The 16,734-nt window shown below is 37.7% G+C and overlaps 2 protein-coding genes across 2 annotated transcripts; one reads left to right on the forward strand and one right to left on the reverse strand.

Annotated features, from left to right (window-relative positions):
• Positions 1-4,867: 4,867 nt before the first annotated feature.
• Positions 4,868-5,899, forward strand: LOC116100690 (olfactory receptor 51T1). Its single transcript, XM_031384422.1, has one exon. The coding sequence runs from the start codon at positions 4,889-4,891 to the stop codon at positions 5,897-5,899; it is 1,011 nt and encodes a 336-aa protein (XP_031240282.1). The 5' UTR covers positions 4,868-4,888.
• Positions 5,900-12,721: 6,822 nt separating this feature from the next.
• On the reverse strand, positions 12,722-13,678 carry LOC116100691 (olfactory receptor 51A7-like). The gene has a single exon (XM_031384423.1). It carries the CDS (start codon positions 13,676-13,678, stop codon positions 12,722-12,724), a length of 957 nt encoding a protein of 318 aa, XP_031240283.1.
• Positions 13,679-16,734: the final 3,056 nt, after the last annotated feature.

Genomic DNA, 16,734 nt, shown 5'->3' on the forward strand with positions numbered 1-16,734 from the left:
TGTGACTCTAGAGAACCCTGACTAATATAGTCTGTAAAGAATTATGTTGGAATTTTAATGAGATTTGCATGGAATCCATAGATTGGTTTAGGTAGGATGCGTATTTTTACTATGTTAATCCTGCTGATCCATGAGCATAGAAAAATCTTCCCATCCTCTTACATCCTCTTTAATTTCTTTTTAAAAATGTCTTAAAGGTTTTTATCATACAAGTACTTCACTTGCTAGGGTAAAATTACCCAAGATCTTTATATTTGAGGCTAGTATGAAAGGTGTTGTTTCCCTGATTGCCTTCAGTTGATTGTAGTTAGCATATAGGAAAGCTACTGCTTTATTAAGACATGTTTTAAAATATTTTCTTTCTTTTCTGAACTCAAGTAACATTTATAACTCTTATCTGAAACCTTATTATCCCTGGGAAATGTATTTGCACACAAATAGGAACTTTTCTTAATTTTTAATATATGAAATTATTAGTCAGGTACTGTCAGAGCCTCTCAGGAGATAGCTATATTAGGCTGGGTTGTCCTTCCTTCAGTCTCTGCTCCATAGTTAATCTCTGCAACTCCTTCCGAAGGTTCTGTGCCTCAGTGTAGGGGAATGCCAGGGCCAGAAAGTAGGAGAAGGCGGGGTGGCAGGCATGGGGAAGGGGGAGGCAACAGGGGTTTGTTTTTGTTGTTTTTGTTTGTTTCTTTGTTTTTTGGAGGGGAAACTGGGAATGGAGAAATTTACATGTAAATAAAGAAAATATCTAAAACAAAAAAGAAAAGAAGGGATGAAATGTTCACATTTTGGTCTTCCTTCTTCTTGAGTTTCTTGTGGTTTGTGGGTTGTTCTTCTTGTATTCCAAACTTCTGGGCTAATAATCACTTATCAGAGAGTACATACTATGTGTGTTCTTTTGTGATTGGGTTACTTCACTCAGGATGATATTCTCCAGATCCATCCATTTCCCTAAGAATTTCATAAATTCATTATTTTTAATAGCTGAGTAGTACTCCATTGTGTAATTGTACTACATTTTCTGTATCCATTCCTCTGTTGAGGGATATTTGGGTTGTTTCCAGTTTCTGGCTATTATATATAAGGCTGCTATGAACATGGTGGAGCATGTGTCCTTATTAAATATTGGAGCGTCTTATGGGTATATGCCCAGGAGTGGTATAGCTGGGTCCTCAGGTGGTACTATGTCCAATTTCCGGAGGAACCGCCAAACTGATTTCCAGAGTGGTTGTACCAGCTTGCGATCCCACCAGCAATGAAAGGGTGTTCTTCTTTCTCCACAACCTCTCCAGCATCTGCTGTCACCTGAGTTTTTTATCCTAGCCAATCTGACTGGTGCTCACCATAATCTTTTTATGCTATGTCTCATGTAGTATGAGCAAGGACTCAAAGTGAAGGGTGAGGATCACCCTTCTGGGAAACATGCACACAAGAGCTGGTCCCAGAGGCATATTCCTAGGCTCTACCCAAGACCAATGAACTAAAGTTTATGGTTTGTCATCTGAGCACCTGCATTTTAACAAGCTTTCCCAGGTAACTGTGATGCATGCTCCTTTCTGAGACAGGCTCCCATAAGAAACATATAGAATGGTTCAGGTATGTTTGAATTTCTCTCTGCCTTTCCAGTGTCTATCACTGGTGTGAGGTGGAATCTCAGAGTTGTTTTGATTTGCATTTACAGCCATCCATTGAACTGAGTACAGGGTCCCCAATGAAGGAGTTAGAGAAAGGACCCAAGGAGCTGAAGGGTTTGCAGCCCCTTAGGATGAACAACAATATGAACTAACTAGTACCCTCAGAGCTCCCAGGGATTCAACCACCAACCAAGGACTATACATGGTGGAACTGATTGTTCTGGCAGCATGTGTAAAGTCGATCATCAATGGGAGGAAAGAACCTTGGCTCTGTGAAGGTTCTGTGCCCCAGTGTAGGGGAATGCCAGGGCCAAGAAGTGGGAGAGGGTGGGGTGGCAAGTATGGGGGGTGGGGAGGCAACAGAGGTTTGTTCTTGTTGTTTTTGCTTGTTTGTTTGTTTGTTTGTTTTTTGGAGGGGAAACTGGGAAAGGAGAAATCATGTGACATGTAAATAAAGAAAATATCTAACAAAAAGGAAATTATTAATCTCTATATACTGTGATAAGCACTTTTATTGTGTACTTATCATATGAAGATTATAAAATATGCTATGAAAATTTTTAAAAGAGGCAAAATCCAGGGAAAATTAGCTATTACAAAGATTGTTCTTTTAGTATCAGCTACAGAGATGAATTCTTGTCAAAATAGGTTGGAGCCAGATCTATAAGATGGTTAATTGAGAATAAAACATTGAAACCATATTTACCAATGATGTGGATAAAACAGTTTACTGAAAAGGATGTTGTAGCAGATTGAGTAAATTCCAGAACTTTGTGATAAGGCATGTGTTTAAATTCCAGCTCTATAATGTATCAGTGTTTAGATAAAGTTACTTAAAACCTCCTTTAGCTGCTAATTACCTCAGATGTGTAAAAAAATGAAGCTTACCCCTTAACTCACTAGGTTGATCTTGGATGCATATGCAATATATTTTATAAATACAGCATAGTTTCTGTACTTAACCTATATTAAATTGTTTAGACTTAGGAGCTAATTTGAAAGCAGGTTTGACTCAACTAGTATGGGCTCTCAGGAAGAATTCTTGTATAACAGGGGCTTGTTGCAGAGTATTAGAACCTGTCAGACAAGAGGTATATTACCATCATAATAGAGAGGGATTATTTTTTCTATCCTGTCCTAATTAATTTCTGACATTTAAGGGAGCTATGGCTGAGAATCTGTTGCTCAGGGCTGGGTGAAGAAAAATGGATGTAGCTATCTGATACAGGCAGATTATTTTTGTAGACACCTATTACAGGCAGCCTCCAGGCCAGGCCTTTGCTCCCAGCTTTGATAGATGGGGCTTGTTTGAGCCTGAAAGCACTGTATTAAGGAGTCTGAGTTGCTTTGGGGGAACATTTCATATTGATCTCATCACTCTTGTTTTATTTAGTGTACTTCAATAATCAAGATTACTGTTGTCTGGTGATTATGAGACTCTATATAGTCCTCTCCTTGGGAACTGTTTAACTCTCTGCTATGGGAAGAGGCTCAAGAGATGTGGTCAGGTAAGCGTAGTGTGTATGAAGGAAGAGACTGACGGGTGAAAAAGTATAGAGTGAGAGATGGAAGGAAACTCAAGAAAATCTAAGAAGATGGTTAATGTGGTTGAAAAAGGAGAGATTATTAGATTCTCATAGTTACTGAGACAAAGAAAGAGAGGGCAAGTAGAAAGATAGGAAAGATAAAATTAACTTGACATCAGAACTTTCTTTTTATGGCCATTATTATTCTGTAATCAATATTATTAATCAAGGCTTTCTATTGTTCCAGATTTTGCATCAGTAGCTAGTACTGCGAGATGTGAGATATACATGCCATATGTATCAAGAAATTAACACTCCATATCGAAAGGATGTCTCTTGCTTATACTATTCTCAATGTCACTTCTGACTTATAATTAAAAATATAAACCAATGACCAAATGTTGTGGCCCCAAAATTCATCAGCAGTGAAGAATTTACAATTTAGCATGCTCTGGATTTTTCAAAGTATTCTATAAATTGTGGAAAAAAATACAGAAATCTTGACAGGGCTCTTCAAAACAGTATACTCACAGTATGTAGGTTCAAGTCACATGATGGATCTCAAAAGGAAGGTATCAACAACAGAGCAAAAGTGTGAGGAGTAGAAGGAAAGACAGGAGCTAGCTGGTTCAATAGAGTTAGGAAGCTGCACAGAGAAACAGAAACAGAGCAATGAGAGCATTTTACAAATATCTGTGGTGGAAAAAGGAAGAATTATTGGAATTATTTCAATATAGGAAATAAGGAATCTGTGATACTAAAAATAGACTAGGAGACTATGAAGACCCACAATTCGGGTACAAGGAGTCATCTGCAGAGCAACATCTTGAAACATATACTAACAGGGTCATCCTGTGGTGTGCATTCTCAGAGGCAGTATGGCTCCAATGTACTTCTCTAGTACTCTGGAACAGCTCAGTTGGGTGAATCAGTGCAAAGTCTTATCAGGTTGCAACAGGACTGTCCTTATTTCATAGTTTACATTTGTGTGATATGTGTCTATAAGATTTTATTTTAAGACTAATCTGGAAAATAAGATGTGAATAAACTTAAGGAAACTAGGAGAAACAATTTATAAAGGGGAAAGGCTCATTTCATTTTATGGCTTTAGTACATGGTATGTGACTTGGTTGCTTATGGCTGTGGTGAGGCAGTACACCATGGTAGAATGCCAAGGCAAAGAAAAATTGCTCAGTTGATGGCAACCAGGGGACAGAGGAAAAGAGGAAGAAGCAGGGATCAAAATGCATCTTTCTATGTCACACCTTTAGTGACTGACTAACTTCTTTCATGTAGGTCCCACCACCTAAATCTTCTAAGCTTCTTTATATCTTATTAAGATAAGTAGATGATACATCCATGACTTTAGAGATTTTGTGATTTACTCAATTTAAAAAGCTCAACTATAAACAGTACTATACTTGGAATGAGGAGCTCAACACATGAGTTTTGAAGATATTTGGAATCTAAAATGCAAGTGATAGCTATATCTAAGGAGAGTGGAGGCAAGAAAGTAGGGCCAAGCACTAGTGAAAATGGTTTAAGATGCTGTAGAATTTATGTCTGAGGTTTTAATCCCTTTGAATTATAGAGGTTGAGGAGTTCTAAAAATGGAATACAGTTGTGTAATTTGAGAAAGATGTACAAAAACAATGGGTTTACAAGAAGGATCCGATGATAATAGTATTACTGCCATTTTTTTTCAGAGTGTGTCTTCAACTCATCATGCTGATCTTCAATAACACCACGTCCCCCTCCTCCTTCAGCTTCCTCCTTACAGCCTTCCCTGGCCTGGAACTTGCTCACATCTGGATCTCCATTCCTGTTTGTGGTCTCTACGCCATTGCACTCTTGGGAAACAGTATTATTTTGTTTGTCATTATCATTGAACGGAGTCTGCACAAGCCCATGTACTATTTTCTCTCCATGCTTTCTGTTGTTGATCTAGGTCTGACGATCACAACCCTTCCCACAGTCCTTGGTGTTCTTTGGTTCCATGCCCGGGAGATTAGCATTAAAGTGTGCCTCATTCAAATGTTCTTTGTGCATGTCTTCTCCTTCCTGGAGTCTTCAGTGTTGGTGGCCATGGCTTTTGACCGCTACTTAGCCATCTGCAGCCCTCTGAAGTATGCTACTTTCCTCACAGACATGATGAGCTTTGTGATTGGACTGATCATCTGTATAAGACAGGTGGTTTTCATGTTTCCCTCAGTTATGGCTGTGAAGAGTGTGTCCTTCCAAGGAGGCCAAGAGCTTTCCCACCCATTTTGCTTCCATCCAGATATAATCAAATTCTCATACACCAACCCCTGGATCAGCAGTTTCTGGGGAATGTTTCTTCAGCTCTACCTGAATGGCACTGACTTATTGTTCATCCTTTTCTCCTACGTCCTGATCCTTCGCACTGTTCTGAACATCGTGGCCCCTCAAAAACAACAGAAAGCTCTTAGCACATGTGTCTGTCACATCTGTGCTGTGACCATTTTCTATGTGCCAATGATCACCCTGTCTCTGGCACACCGTCTCTTCAGTTCTACCCCCAGGGTGATCTGTAGTATTTTGGCCAATATGTATCTGCTCTTGCCACCTGTGCTGAATCCTATCATTTACAGCTTGAAGACCAAGGTTATTCGGCAAGCCATATTCCGGCTGTTCCGATTTAAAGGTTCAAGGGGTGACAGTCTGAGGAGCCTTAGAGGAAGGTGGGATAGAAGGAGACAATTTTCTAGTACATGAGTTATGACTAAAGAAGAAGATTATTGGTTAGTTATTCCTAGGCATGATGCTTAATAAGGAATTCCCAACTTGATTACAGGAAAGAGAAGAACCACATGTCTTTAAGTGTATGAGAGTTTTAAAAACACATTTCAAAGCCAATTTGTGAGCAAATATGTAAAATGATATTTAAATAATTTACATGAACTCTCATGTGCAAAATGATACTTTCATGGCTAGTGAGATGGCTCCCTGGGTAAATGCACCTGCTATTAAGTCTGAGGACCTGGGTTTTATCTCCTGGACCTACCCCACAGACGAGAGTACTAACACCAATGAATTGCTCTCTGACCTGGACCTACACCACACACACACACACACACACACACACACACACACACACACACACACACAACCCTCAAAATCCTTCCAGTGGAACTCCTATCTCTCTGTAAAGCAGGAAAACTTAGAGCAGAAAGAAATGGTATCATTTATATTTTTGTGTTTGACTAAATAAACTCTTCTTTTCTCCCCTGAGGTTCATACCCCCAGGGAGTGGTGGAGTTTTTTTTTTCTTCTTCTTCACACATGCTAGTGATAGGAAAAGTTACTTGTATACGCACAAGACACAGACAGAAATGTGTAATTAACAAATCTAGAAAAATCTTATACGCTTGTTTCACTTCGAGTCAGTCCTGTTTCCTTGCACAGGAACCCTTATACTTCTTTTGTTAATCCCCTTTACTTTCTTAACAAATCTGTTGCCTTTAAATTTAAACTGCTTGTACATTTCCCTTTAGTATAATACATAACATTACATGTTACCATTCGATGTTTCTGCATGGCATAGAATGCCTTCTTATTCTTAGTCCCTAGCTCCTCCTTAGAGCAGATTCTACCTCCATAAAGTAGCCTTTGTTTGAAAGTATTCACTGCCTCTGATAAGCTAGTTGCTTCTGCCCTTTGCTGCACTAGACACAGGAGCACTGGGCAGGGACTTCAGTGCACTTAATAAGGAATTGTGTGTTGTGGATAATCAGTCATTTTAATGCAATTCTAACATCAAGAGATCCCCTTAATTAAAGATATTTGTTTTATCATGAAATTGCCTTGGGTATGGTGTTGATGGGACAGTAGAATTTTCTAAAATCTTTTTTACACTCATGGAATTATAAAACTTTTTTCCCATCTTGAATAAGCCATGACTGAACATAGTAAAGCAACAGATTTTCTGATCTGAACCATCGACTTCTTTATAAAGCAGAAAACACCAGTCTTAATTTTCCTGTGTGTCTCAGTTTTCTAGGAAATCCCAGTTCTGCAGAAACACTGCTGGCTTAGTGATTCTACTTTGCTTAGCTCACTGTATTTTTTTCAGTTAATAATTACCAAGCAATAGTCGCATTACTTACAATTAAAATTATTTGGATTAGGTTCCTTTTAGGCAAAACATGTAAGTGCTTTAGGTATTTCACCCAGCTCATGTTCCATCAGAATAAGCAATTTGTTATTCATTTATGTGTGCTGAAATTTTCCACATTTAGTTAGTAAACTTAATTATTAATTTAATGTTCTTTCCAACGCCAGACTGTGAGATGTTTGATAGTGGGCTTACATCTTTATGTAACCCCTAACTTTTGATTTAGTGAATATTGTTTAGTTAATACAGTATGACATGTATTTAATCATAATTAATGCTACCAGTTACTGCTTTTAATAGTTCAGTAGCTCCTTATATAAATTCTTACAAGCATGTATTTGATAACATCAATCATTATCTTTGTAGATTCTAAGAAATTGGAGTCCTAATTATAGAAGGAATCAAAATTTTTGAAAGTCAGATATAGTGTCTAAAGTTGTATGCATTGGACTTATAGTTTCTGGGCTCAGACTGAATGTCTAGATGCTTTAGAAATCTGGGTCTTTGAAAGGTTTTTAATTTTTTTTCTAAGCTTTAACTTCTTACTGTGGAACAGGAGTAAACAGTAAACTCATCTTTCACATGCTCACACCAAGTCTCTTAGTGTTAATGGATTCACAGAGTTCAGTGCCTGGACCTGGTAACCACAGACATAGATTATATCCTGTAACCATCCATTGCTTAACTATAGTACCTTAATAGGTAATTTTGAGTAAAAAAGACCATTTTCTTTTGCACAAAACTTCTCCTACTTAATAGAGTTGTGCTTTTTTTTTTTTAATATTTTAAACTCCAGATTTTATTTCCCTTCCAGTCCACCCTCTGACTGTTTCACAACTTATACCTCCTCCCTTACTCCCTGTACCCACAAGAATGTCCCCACGCCTCACCCCTACCCCATCAGATCTCTAAACTCCCTGGGGCCTCCAGTCTCTTGAGGGTTAGGTGCATCTTTTCTGACTAAACCCAGACCGGGCAGTTCTCTGCTGTATATGTGTTGGGGTCCTTACATTAGCTGGTGTTTGTTGCCTGTTTGGTGGTTCGGTATCTGAGAGATCTAGGGGGTCTAAGTTAATTGAGACTGCTGGTCCTCCTACAGGATCACCCTTCTCCTCAGCTTCTTTCAGCCTTCCCTAATTTAACAACAGGGGTCAGTTGCTTCTGTCCATTGGTTGGCTGCATCTGATTCTTTCAGCTGCTTGTTGAATCTTTCGGAAGGCAGTCATAATAGGACCCTTTTTGTGAGTGCTCCATAGCCTCAGTAATAGTGTCAGGCCTTGGCCTGCAGTTCTTTCAGACAGGAACAATTATGGGTCAGAATTTTGACTGTGGGATGGCAACTCCATCCCTTACTTGATGCCCTGTCTTTCTGCTGGAGGTGGGATCTACAAGTTCTAGATAAAACCTAAAGCTATCTCTGAGGTCAACTTAACATATTTTGTTTATTTCCATGTTACAAAAGTATCAGAACTACACTTATAATACTTAAGTAAATTGAATTTATCTATTCAGTGTTATCTGATTAGCCAATCTATCTCTATCACATGATATTTATCAGCATGTTATGTTTACAATCTTCAATAATGTATTCAAGCTTTTTTGCTTGTTCTCTTCACTGATTTACTAAGGAAACACAAAGATTTATAGCTTCTTAATAAATGTCATTATCACACTCAGCTTAAACCCAGTTTGTATTGTTTGTTCATTCATATACTTTTGTAAATTCTAAAAGAATTGGTATTGTAAGCTTGATGGGAAATGTATGGACTCTCTAAAAAAGGCTGAGGGGAAAAGACTTGTCTTAGCCTAGCCTAGCTTTACTCTTCTGGGGCAGAAATAGCCTAGCTGATAGGGATTTAAATTTCTGAACACAGATTAAAAATTAGGAAGGATATAGGCATTTTCCTGTTTCTTACATAACTGTGTTTGCATTATGATACAGAACGTGTGTTATTTTAGGTGCAAATTCATTGAGTTTAAGTTTAAGCTTCCCACCTCTCACTTGTAACAATGTGTCTTTTCTAAAATGAGTGTGATGGTTCAGGCATGTTATCCCAACAATTATGATGGAGAATTAGAGACTCAGAAATTAAGATGTAGTCATTAGAGGCTGACCTGGGCTACACAGTGAAATCAAGGCCAGCGTGAGACATTCTGAAACTGTGCCTTAGATAATCTAAATATCTATGCTCCACACTTTGTCCCCATATTTCCTTTAGACAGGAGCCATTCTGGGTTAAGAATCTGGAGATGAGTGGGTGGCATGGAGTCCCCATGCCATGGAGTTAGTGAAAGGACTGAAGGGGTTTGCAATCCCATAGGAAGAACAAAAATATCAACCAACCAGACACTCCAGAGCGCCCAGGGACTAAATGACCAACCAAAAAGTACACATGGAGGGACCCATGACTCCAACTCCCTATGTAGCAGAGGATGGCTTTATCTGGCATCAATGGGAGATGTCCTTGGTCCTGTGATGGCTCGATGCTCTAGTGTAGGAGAATGCCAGGGCAGTGAGGTGGGAGTGGGTAGGTGGGTTGGGGAGCGCCCTCATAGAAGCAGGGGGAAGAGAACATGGGATAGGGGGCTTGAAGAGGGGAAACCAGGAAAGGGGATAACATTTGAAATGTAAATACATAAAATATCCAATAAAAAAGAATAAAATGTCATGCTCATGATCTTCAAAATTTTGAGAAAATACTTCTTATCAAGACCAAGAGGTTGCAGTTTAAAAAAAAAAAAAGAGAGATTGCAGCTAAGTAAAATCATTACTATGACTTCTCACCCAGGAGCCTATATAGAACTTTCTAGAGCTATGAAAGCAAGTCAACAGGAAGGAAGGAAAAAAAAGAAAATCTAAATATTAGAATGGAAGTCAGTGATAAATGTTCATCTTACATCCAATAGGCCCTCAGTTTGATTCTCACCATAATATTTGATGAATTCAATAATCTCTGTGTATGTGTGTCTTTTTTTCCATCTGATTAAATTTTTCCCAATCATTGGAGCTACACTAGTAAATATGACTTGTCTAATTATTCAATTGAAACATAGTTCAAATTAGAAAGATGAAGTTAGGTGTTGTGACATAACTAGAGAATCGAGAAAGAACTGAGCAGGTTAACCTACGAAGAGGCACACATGTTCCAGCTAAGCCATGGGTATCAACTATGGTCAGACAGCCAACAATAACTTCTTCAGTAAACTTACATGGGCATAAAACCAGGCATAGTTAATCATTTAAGAATAACTTTATCAAAATGATTCTTTGGAATTAAAATTATTTGCAAGTACAACCTAATAAACCAGACAGCATACACCAGCTGATATGAGGCCCCCAACACATACAGCAGAGGACTGTCTGGCCTGGCCCCAGTGAGAGAAGATGCACCTAATCTTGGAGAGACTTGAGGCTCCAGGTTTGGTAGGGTGGGGGTGGGTGGGGACATCCTCTTTTAGACAGGCGAGGAAGTATGGCATGAGGAACAATCAGAGGGCAGACTGGGAGGGGGATAGTAACTAGACTTTAAAAAAAGGAAAAGAAAAAAAAGAAAATGTGACAATGTATATTTGAATATATGATGAAATACTAGTCAGCCATAGAGAATAAAATCATGTTATCAGCATGAAAATTCATGGAATAGGGTTCTTACATAAATCTAAATTAAGAAGACTCAAAGAGACAACTCTCATTTTGTAGTCTCACGTGTAGAAAGTAAATTTTTAATGAAGAAAACAAATATATACAGAAGAAATAATACAGGAGGAGAAAAAGATCTAGCTGGAAGTGGTTGTGGAAAACAGAGTTAAATATGAGCAAATCGTATTTTAGATATGTATGAATATTCATTGCTTGTAAAATTAATATGTTATATTAATTATACTAATAAAACTATGAAAGGTATTCAACTTAAAATGCTATTGTAAAATATTAATGTATTGATAAAAAATAAGGATAATACCAAAAGAATAACATAGAATATTAGGGAAAGTGGTGCTGTTTCACAAATTCAGTGTGCAAAGGCAAAGTCTTATTTGAGAAACAATTTAATAATACATCTTAATGAAGGTATGCTTTCTTTGTATTTCTAGTAATTGTAATTTATGTTAGAATAATAACTTAATAACAATAGAATTAATGAAATTATTTGTTATATCCCTGCAAAAAACATTGACAGTTATTGACAATTATATTCTTTCAATTCATATATAAAAATTTAAGCATTGAATTATCATAAATATTATTTTTAACTTTTTTAGCAGTGAATATTCACAAACAAAAGCAGAACAGGAAACAAGAAAATTATTTGAGAGACCCAGTCCTCTTTAGTTAGCTGTTTATCTTGTTAGAATATGAAAAAAACCTTACACACACACACACATACACACACGAATTTCTGCTACTAATATACAAATATTTTCAATTATTTGAAAAATCACTTCCAGTTCATTGGGTTATTTAATTATATCATAACCTGAAATACAAAGTATTTTAAAAACCTACAAAATCCCTTATTTTATAATAGGTGTTTTAAACCAGGGAATGAAAATGCCAGTTATTTTAAAAAGCCATATTTTTTTTTGCAACTTCTCTAATTCCCTTTTTTCTTTTTCTTTTTCTTTTTTCTTTTTTTTCTTTTTTTTTTTTTTTTTTTTTTTTTTAGTTTTTCAAGACAAGGTTTTTCTGTGTATCTCTGGCTGTCCTGGAACTCACTCTGTAGACCAGACTAGCCTTGAACTCCACCTGAGGCACCAGAAATCCACCTGCCTCTGCCTCCCAAGTGCTGGGATTAAAGGCGTGTGCCACCACTGCCTGGCTCTAATTCTTACTAATAATGAAGTCTTCCCTTTTTGTTCTTATTTTGGCCATTATTGCTAGAATCTCAACAATAATGTAGAGCAAGGCTGTTTTCTTTTTTCTTAAAGAATAATATATAGGAGAGAAGGAAAATATTATAAAATAAAACCTCAAATTGAATTAAATTGAAATAATAGCACTCTATAATTCTCAAGTACTCTGATATTCATTATTTTTCAAGCAGACAATAACTACCTCATTCTATAAAAAGTAAAGCCAAACTATTATATAAATGTGTGAACTCAGTTTCAATTATATAATATAATTCTTCTCCATTCACCTATCAATTCTCACATGAATCTTATGATCATAAAATATCCAGACTACTGGTAGTATTAATTATAAAAATGATTAAGATAGACAATGGTGAGTTTATATCCAGACCACCTTTAGTGGTCACCTTGAAATCACCTGATATTGGTATCAAAAAGGATTTGCCTTGTTTAAAACTTTTCTGAGAAAATGGTATTGATGAATTCTTGAAAATACTTTGCTTAGAAAGAAATTGTCTTCTCAGTGATCTTGACTAATCTGACCCAGACTTCTGTCCCACCCAGCCATATTTTTATTTCAGACCTAGTTTTCCTAGAACCTTTTCACGAATTTGCCGTGTCTTTACACAGTACACAATGGGATTCATCAAAGGTGGCACTAGCAAGAAGATGTCAGCAATAAGGATCATGGCCATGGGTGACTTGTGCTTGCCAAAGCGGTGCATGGATGCTAAAGCAATGATGGGTACATAGAAGATGAGCACAGCACAGATGTGGGAGACACAGGTATTGAGGGCCTTGAGGCGCTCTTTATGGGATCCGATGCCCATCACAGTCTTCAGGATGAACACGTAGGAGACAGCAATGAACAAACTGTCTGACATCATACAGAGTGCAACAAAGAAACCATAGAAAAAGTTGACTGTGTTGTCGGAGCAGGCCAGCTTCATGACATCCTGATGGAGACAATAGGAATGAGAAAGGAGGCTTTTCCGGCAATATGCCAGTCTTTTCAGAGTGAAAGGAAATGGGAGCACTAGGAGCATGCTTTTAATGAGAAACACCAGTCCCATTTTGGCAACTCTTGCACTGGTGAGGATAGAGCTGTATCTGAGGGGGTTGCGGATGGCCAAAAAGCGGTCAAAAGACATGATCAGAAGCACAGAGGACTCCATGTCTGTGAAGCCATGGATAAAGAATTCTTGAGCAAAGCAGGCATTTGGGGAGATTCCTGTGGCATTGAACACAAAGATCCGGAGCATTGTAGGGAGAGAGGAGAGGGACAGGCCCAAGTCAGAGATGGCCAACATGGAAAGGAAATAGTACATGGGAGCATGGAGTGAGGGTTCAGTCCTGATCACAAAGAGGATGGTACAGTTGCCCAGGATGGCCACCAAGTACATGAGGCAAATGGGAATGGAAATCCACACATGAGCATACTCCAGGCCTGGAATTCCAATCAGGAAGAACGTGGTAATCTCAATTTCTGAAGAATTGAGAATGGACATGATAGAAGACTCCACAAGCATCTACTTAGAGACCTGAAGTGGCACTTCCAACATGAACTTGTCTTGCTTATTTTTCTTCCTTGTACCACATATGCCTGAGAGACAAAGAAAATGCAGTTAAAAACAAAAGAATATGACTTTACTTTTAAATAAACTATGAGATAGTTGGTTCATGTTATTTGGCAATAAAAATATAATCACTGCCCCAAGTAATCCTATGCCTCCATTCCATGTTCAGGGGAAAACACATAAAGAGAATAACTTGCAGGTTTATTTCCTTTGTCATATCAAGCTTTGTTCCTATCATGTGAAAACTCACACAGTCATACTGGACTCTAGTATAACTCATATTTTTTCTGCTTGAGACATAGAGAACCTTGAGAGGAGAGGGAGGGATGGAGGAACAGAGGGAAAAGGGAAGGAAAGAGAGGCTGGAAGATTAATAAATTAGATGATAGATAGATAGATAGATAGATAGATAGATAGATATAGAGAGACAGATAGACAGATAGATAGATGGTAGATAGATGATAGATGATGGGCAAGATAGGAAAGGCATTATTAATCTTCATTTATAATGGAAATCCTTCTTTGTTGTAGGATAGCAGACTGCCCCAACTGGGAATCCTTCCCATATACAGTCACCAAACCCATACACTATTGTGGATGCCAGCAAGTGCTGGCTGACAGGAGCCTGATATAGCTATCTCTTGAGAGGCTCCACTAGTGCCCAACAAATACAGAAGTAGAGGCTCACAGGCATACATTGGACTGAGCACAGGGTCACCAATGAAGGAGGTAGAGGAAGGACCCAAGGAGCTGAAGGGGTTTGCAGCCCCATAGGAGGAACAACAATATGAACTAACTAGTACCCTCAGAGCTTCCAGGGACTAAACCACCAACCAAAGAGTACACATGATGGGACTCATGGCTCCAGCAGCATATGTATAGCAGAGGATGGCCTAGTCAGTCATCAATGAGAGAAGAGGTCCTTGGTCCTGTGAAGGCTTGATACCCCAGTGTAGAGGAATGCTGGGGCCAGAAAGCAGGAGAGGGTGGATTGGTGAGAAGGGGGAGGGGGGAGAGAATAGGGGTATTTTTTGGAGGGGAAACTGGGAGAGGGGATATCATTTGAAATGCAGATAAAGAAAATATCTAATAAAAATCAATTAAAGAAAGAAAATCATGTCACATATGATATATGTTTCTTAGGGTAGAATAAGTTATCTCACATATGCTGATGTGTTAAATCCACAGATAGAAAGTAGTTTATTGAGTACCAAGCTAGAGGCAAAGTACTGTGGATGAATGAGGTCAGTACTCTAATAATTTTCTGGCATCATAAGACAAGCAGACCTCTTCAGCTGTAGAATATTTTCAAAGGCAACTGAATTAACAGCATATTCCTGAGATTTTTAAATTTAATTTCATCAAGGAAAATGAATCTCCAAGATATATATATTGAACACAACACTTACTTTTTGGCTTAAAGAATGTAAGAGCTTCTTTGAGTTGAACTCATGATAGTTAAGAGCAGATCACAAGATTTTGTGTTGTTCCTTCTCCATAATGAGCCACTGAAATCCTGTTCTAGGAGAACAGAGCTACACTCTCAAAAGAATGAAGCAGAAGAAGAAGTGTAGCAAGTTCTTAAAGACTTTAGAGTGAAATGGTCAGACACTGATGTTCATGATTCTGTAACACTAGCTGCTCTAAATTTGGTATCTTACTCAGTCTTCACATCAAAGCATTACTTCTAATGTAAAAATTTAAAAACTGAAGCCAAAGTTCAAGCCATTTCTCAATATATCATTGTGACCATATATGAGAATAATATGCTGTTTGAATCTGAGCATTGTCAATTATGTGCTAATTTCCATTTCATCTCAGCTAATATACTAAAATTACTTAAGTTACAAAGAAATTGTATCCTATTGCTGAGTGCATAAATATTGATGCTACTATAAGAAATGTATCAAGAATGACTGTTGTCTTGAACTTTATTATGGATAAGTTACACATAGTTATATCAGTATAATTTCTGACTAAAATGGGTTAAATGATGTAACAACAATTGGGATTGTCAGCAGCAAAATCCACCAAGCAGCAACCCTGAAGAAGTAAGACAAAGGCACATTGTCAATTTCTGTCTAGGGAGAACAGGGGATGTTCAGATAAGACATGACCTAGGCCTTTGTTCTGAGAAAGTAGAAAAAAAGAGGGGGTGGATAGCATATTTTAAAACTACACAGATACACACACACACACACACACACACAGAGAGAGAGAGAGAGAGAGAGAGAGAGAGAGAGAGAGAGAGAGAGAGAGACATATTAGGATCTCTTACTTACAACATACTAGATACTTTGTGATTCTTACATTAAAGGTTTTTTACTATATTCCAGTAAGTTTGTAATACTTTTTATGTGGATTTAGAAACATCTATTTATTTATGGCACCCATAGTCTGATGAACAGGGGATATCAAAATAACACATTTTCTTTAAGGATGAGTGATAAACTTGGCAAAGTTGTACACTAATCTAAAGTACAATAAATTTCCTATTAGCCTTATTCATCATTAGAATGCTACAGTATATTTATTTCCAAGCTCTGTGCCTGATAAAGAACAAGAAATCTGAATACTTTTAAAACTTGGCATTTTTGAAAGAATGTCTTAAATTTTACTATTAACAAGAATTAAAACTCAGGTAGGCTTTCTCCTAGATAATGCCTTGAGTTCCTTATACCGATCCTTTTATTTAATTCTACGAGAACCCCCATGACTCAGGCGCCATTTGTTACTCTTTATTAGTTAGGAAGGAAATAACTAGTGAGGAGCACACAGCTGCAGCTCAGCCTGTGTCTCTCTCATGCCCCTGCCAAAGACCTGGTGTTGCTTCCCTTGTAATTGCTTCTAGTGCATACGCATCACTAGTCTTCTTGATCTAAAGTTTTTCTTCCAATCACTTAAATTTACCTCACTTTTCAGTTCTTCCAATAGTGGAGCTTTTATCTGTAACTCCAGGGTAGAAACTGGGATTCCTTTTCGAGAATCTGAATTCTGTATTTGGGGAT

Source organism: Mastomys coucha, unplaced genomic scaffold (assembly GCF_008632895.1).
Source record: "Mastomys coucha isolate ucsf_1 unplaced genomic scaffold, UCSF_Mcou_1 pScaffold21, whole genome shotgun sequence".
NCBI lineage: Eukaryota > Metazoa > Chordata > Mammalia > Rodentia > Muridae > Mastomys > Mastomys coucha.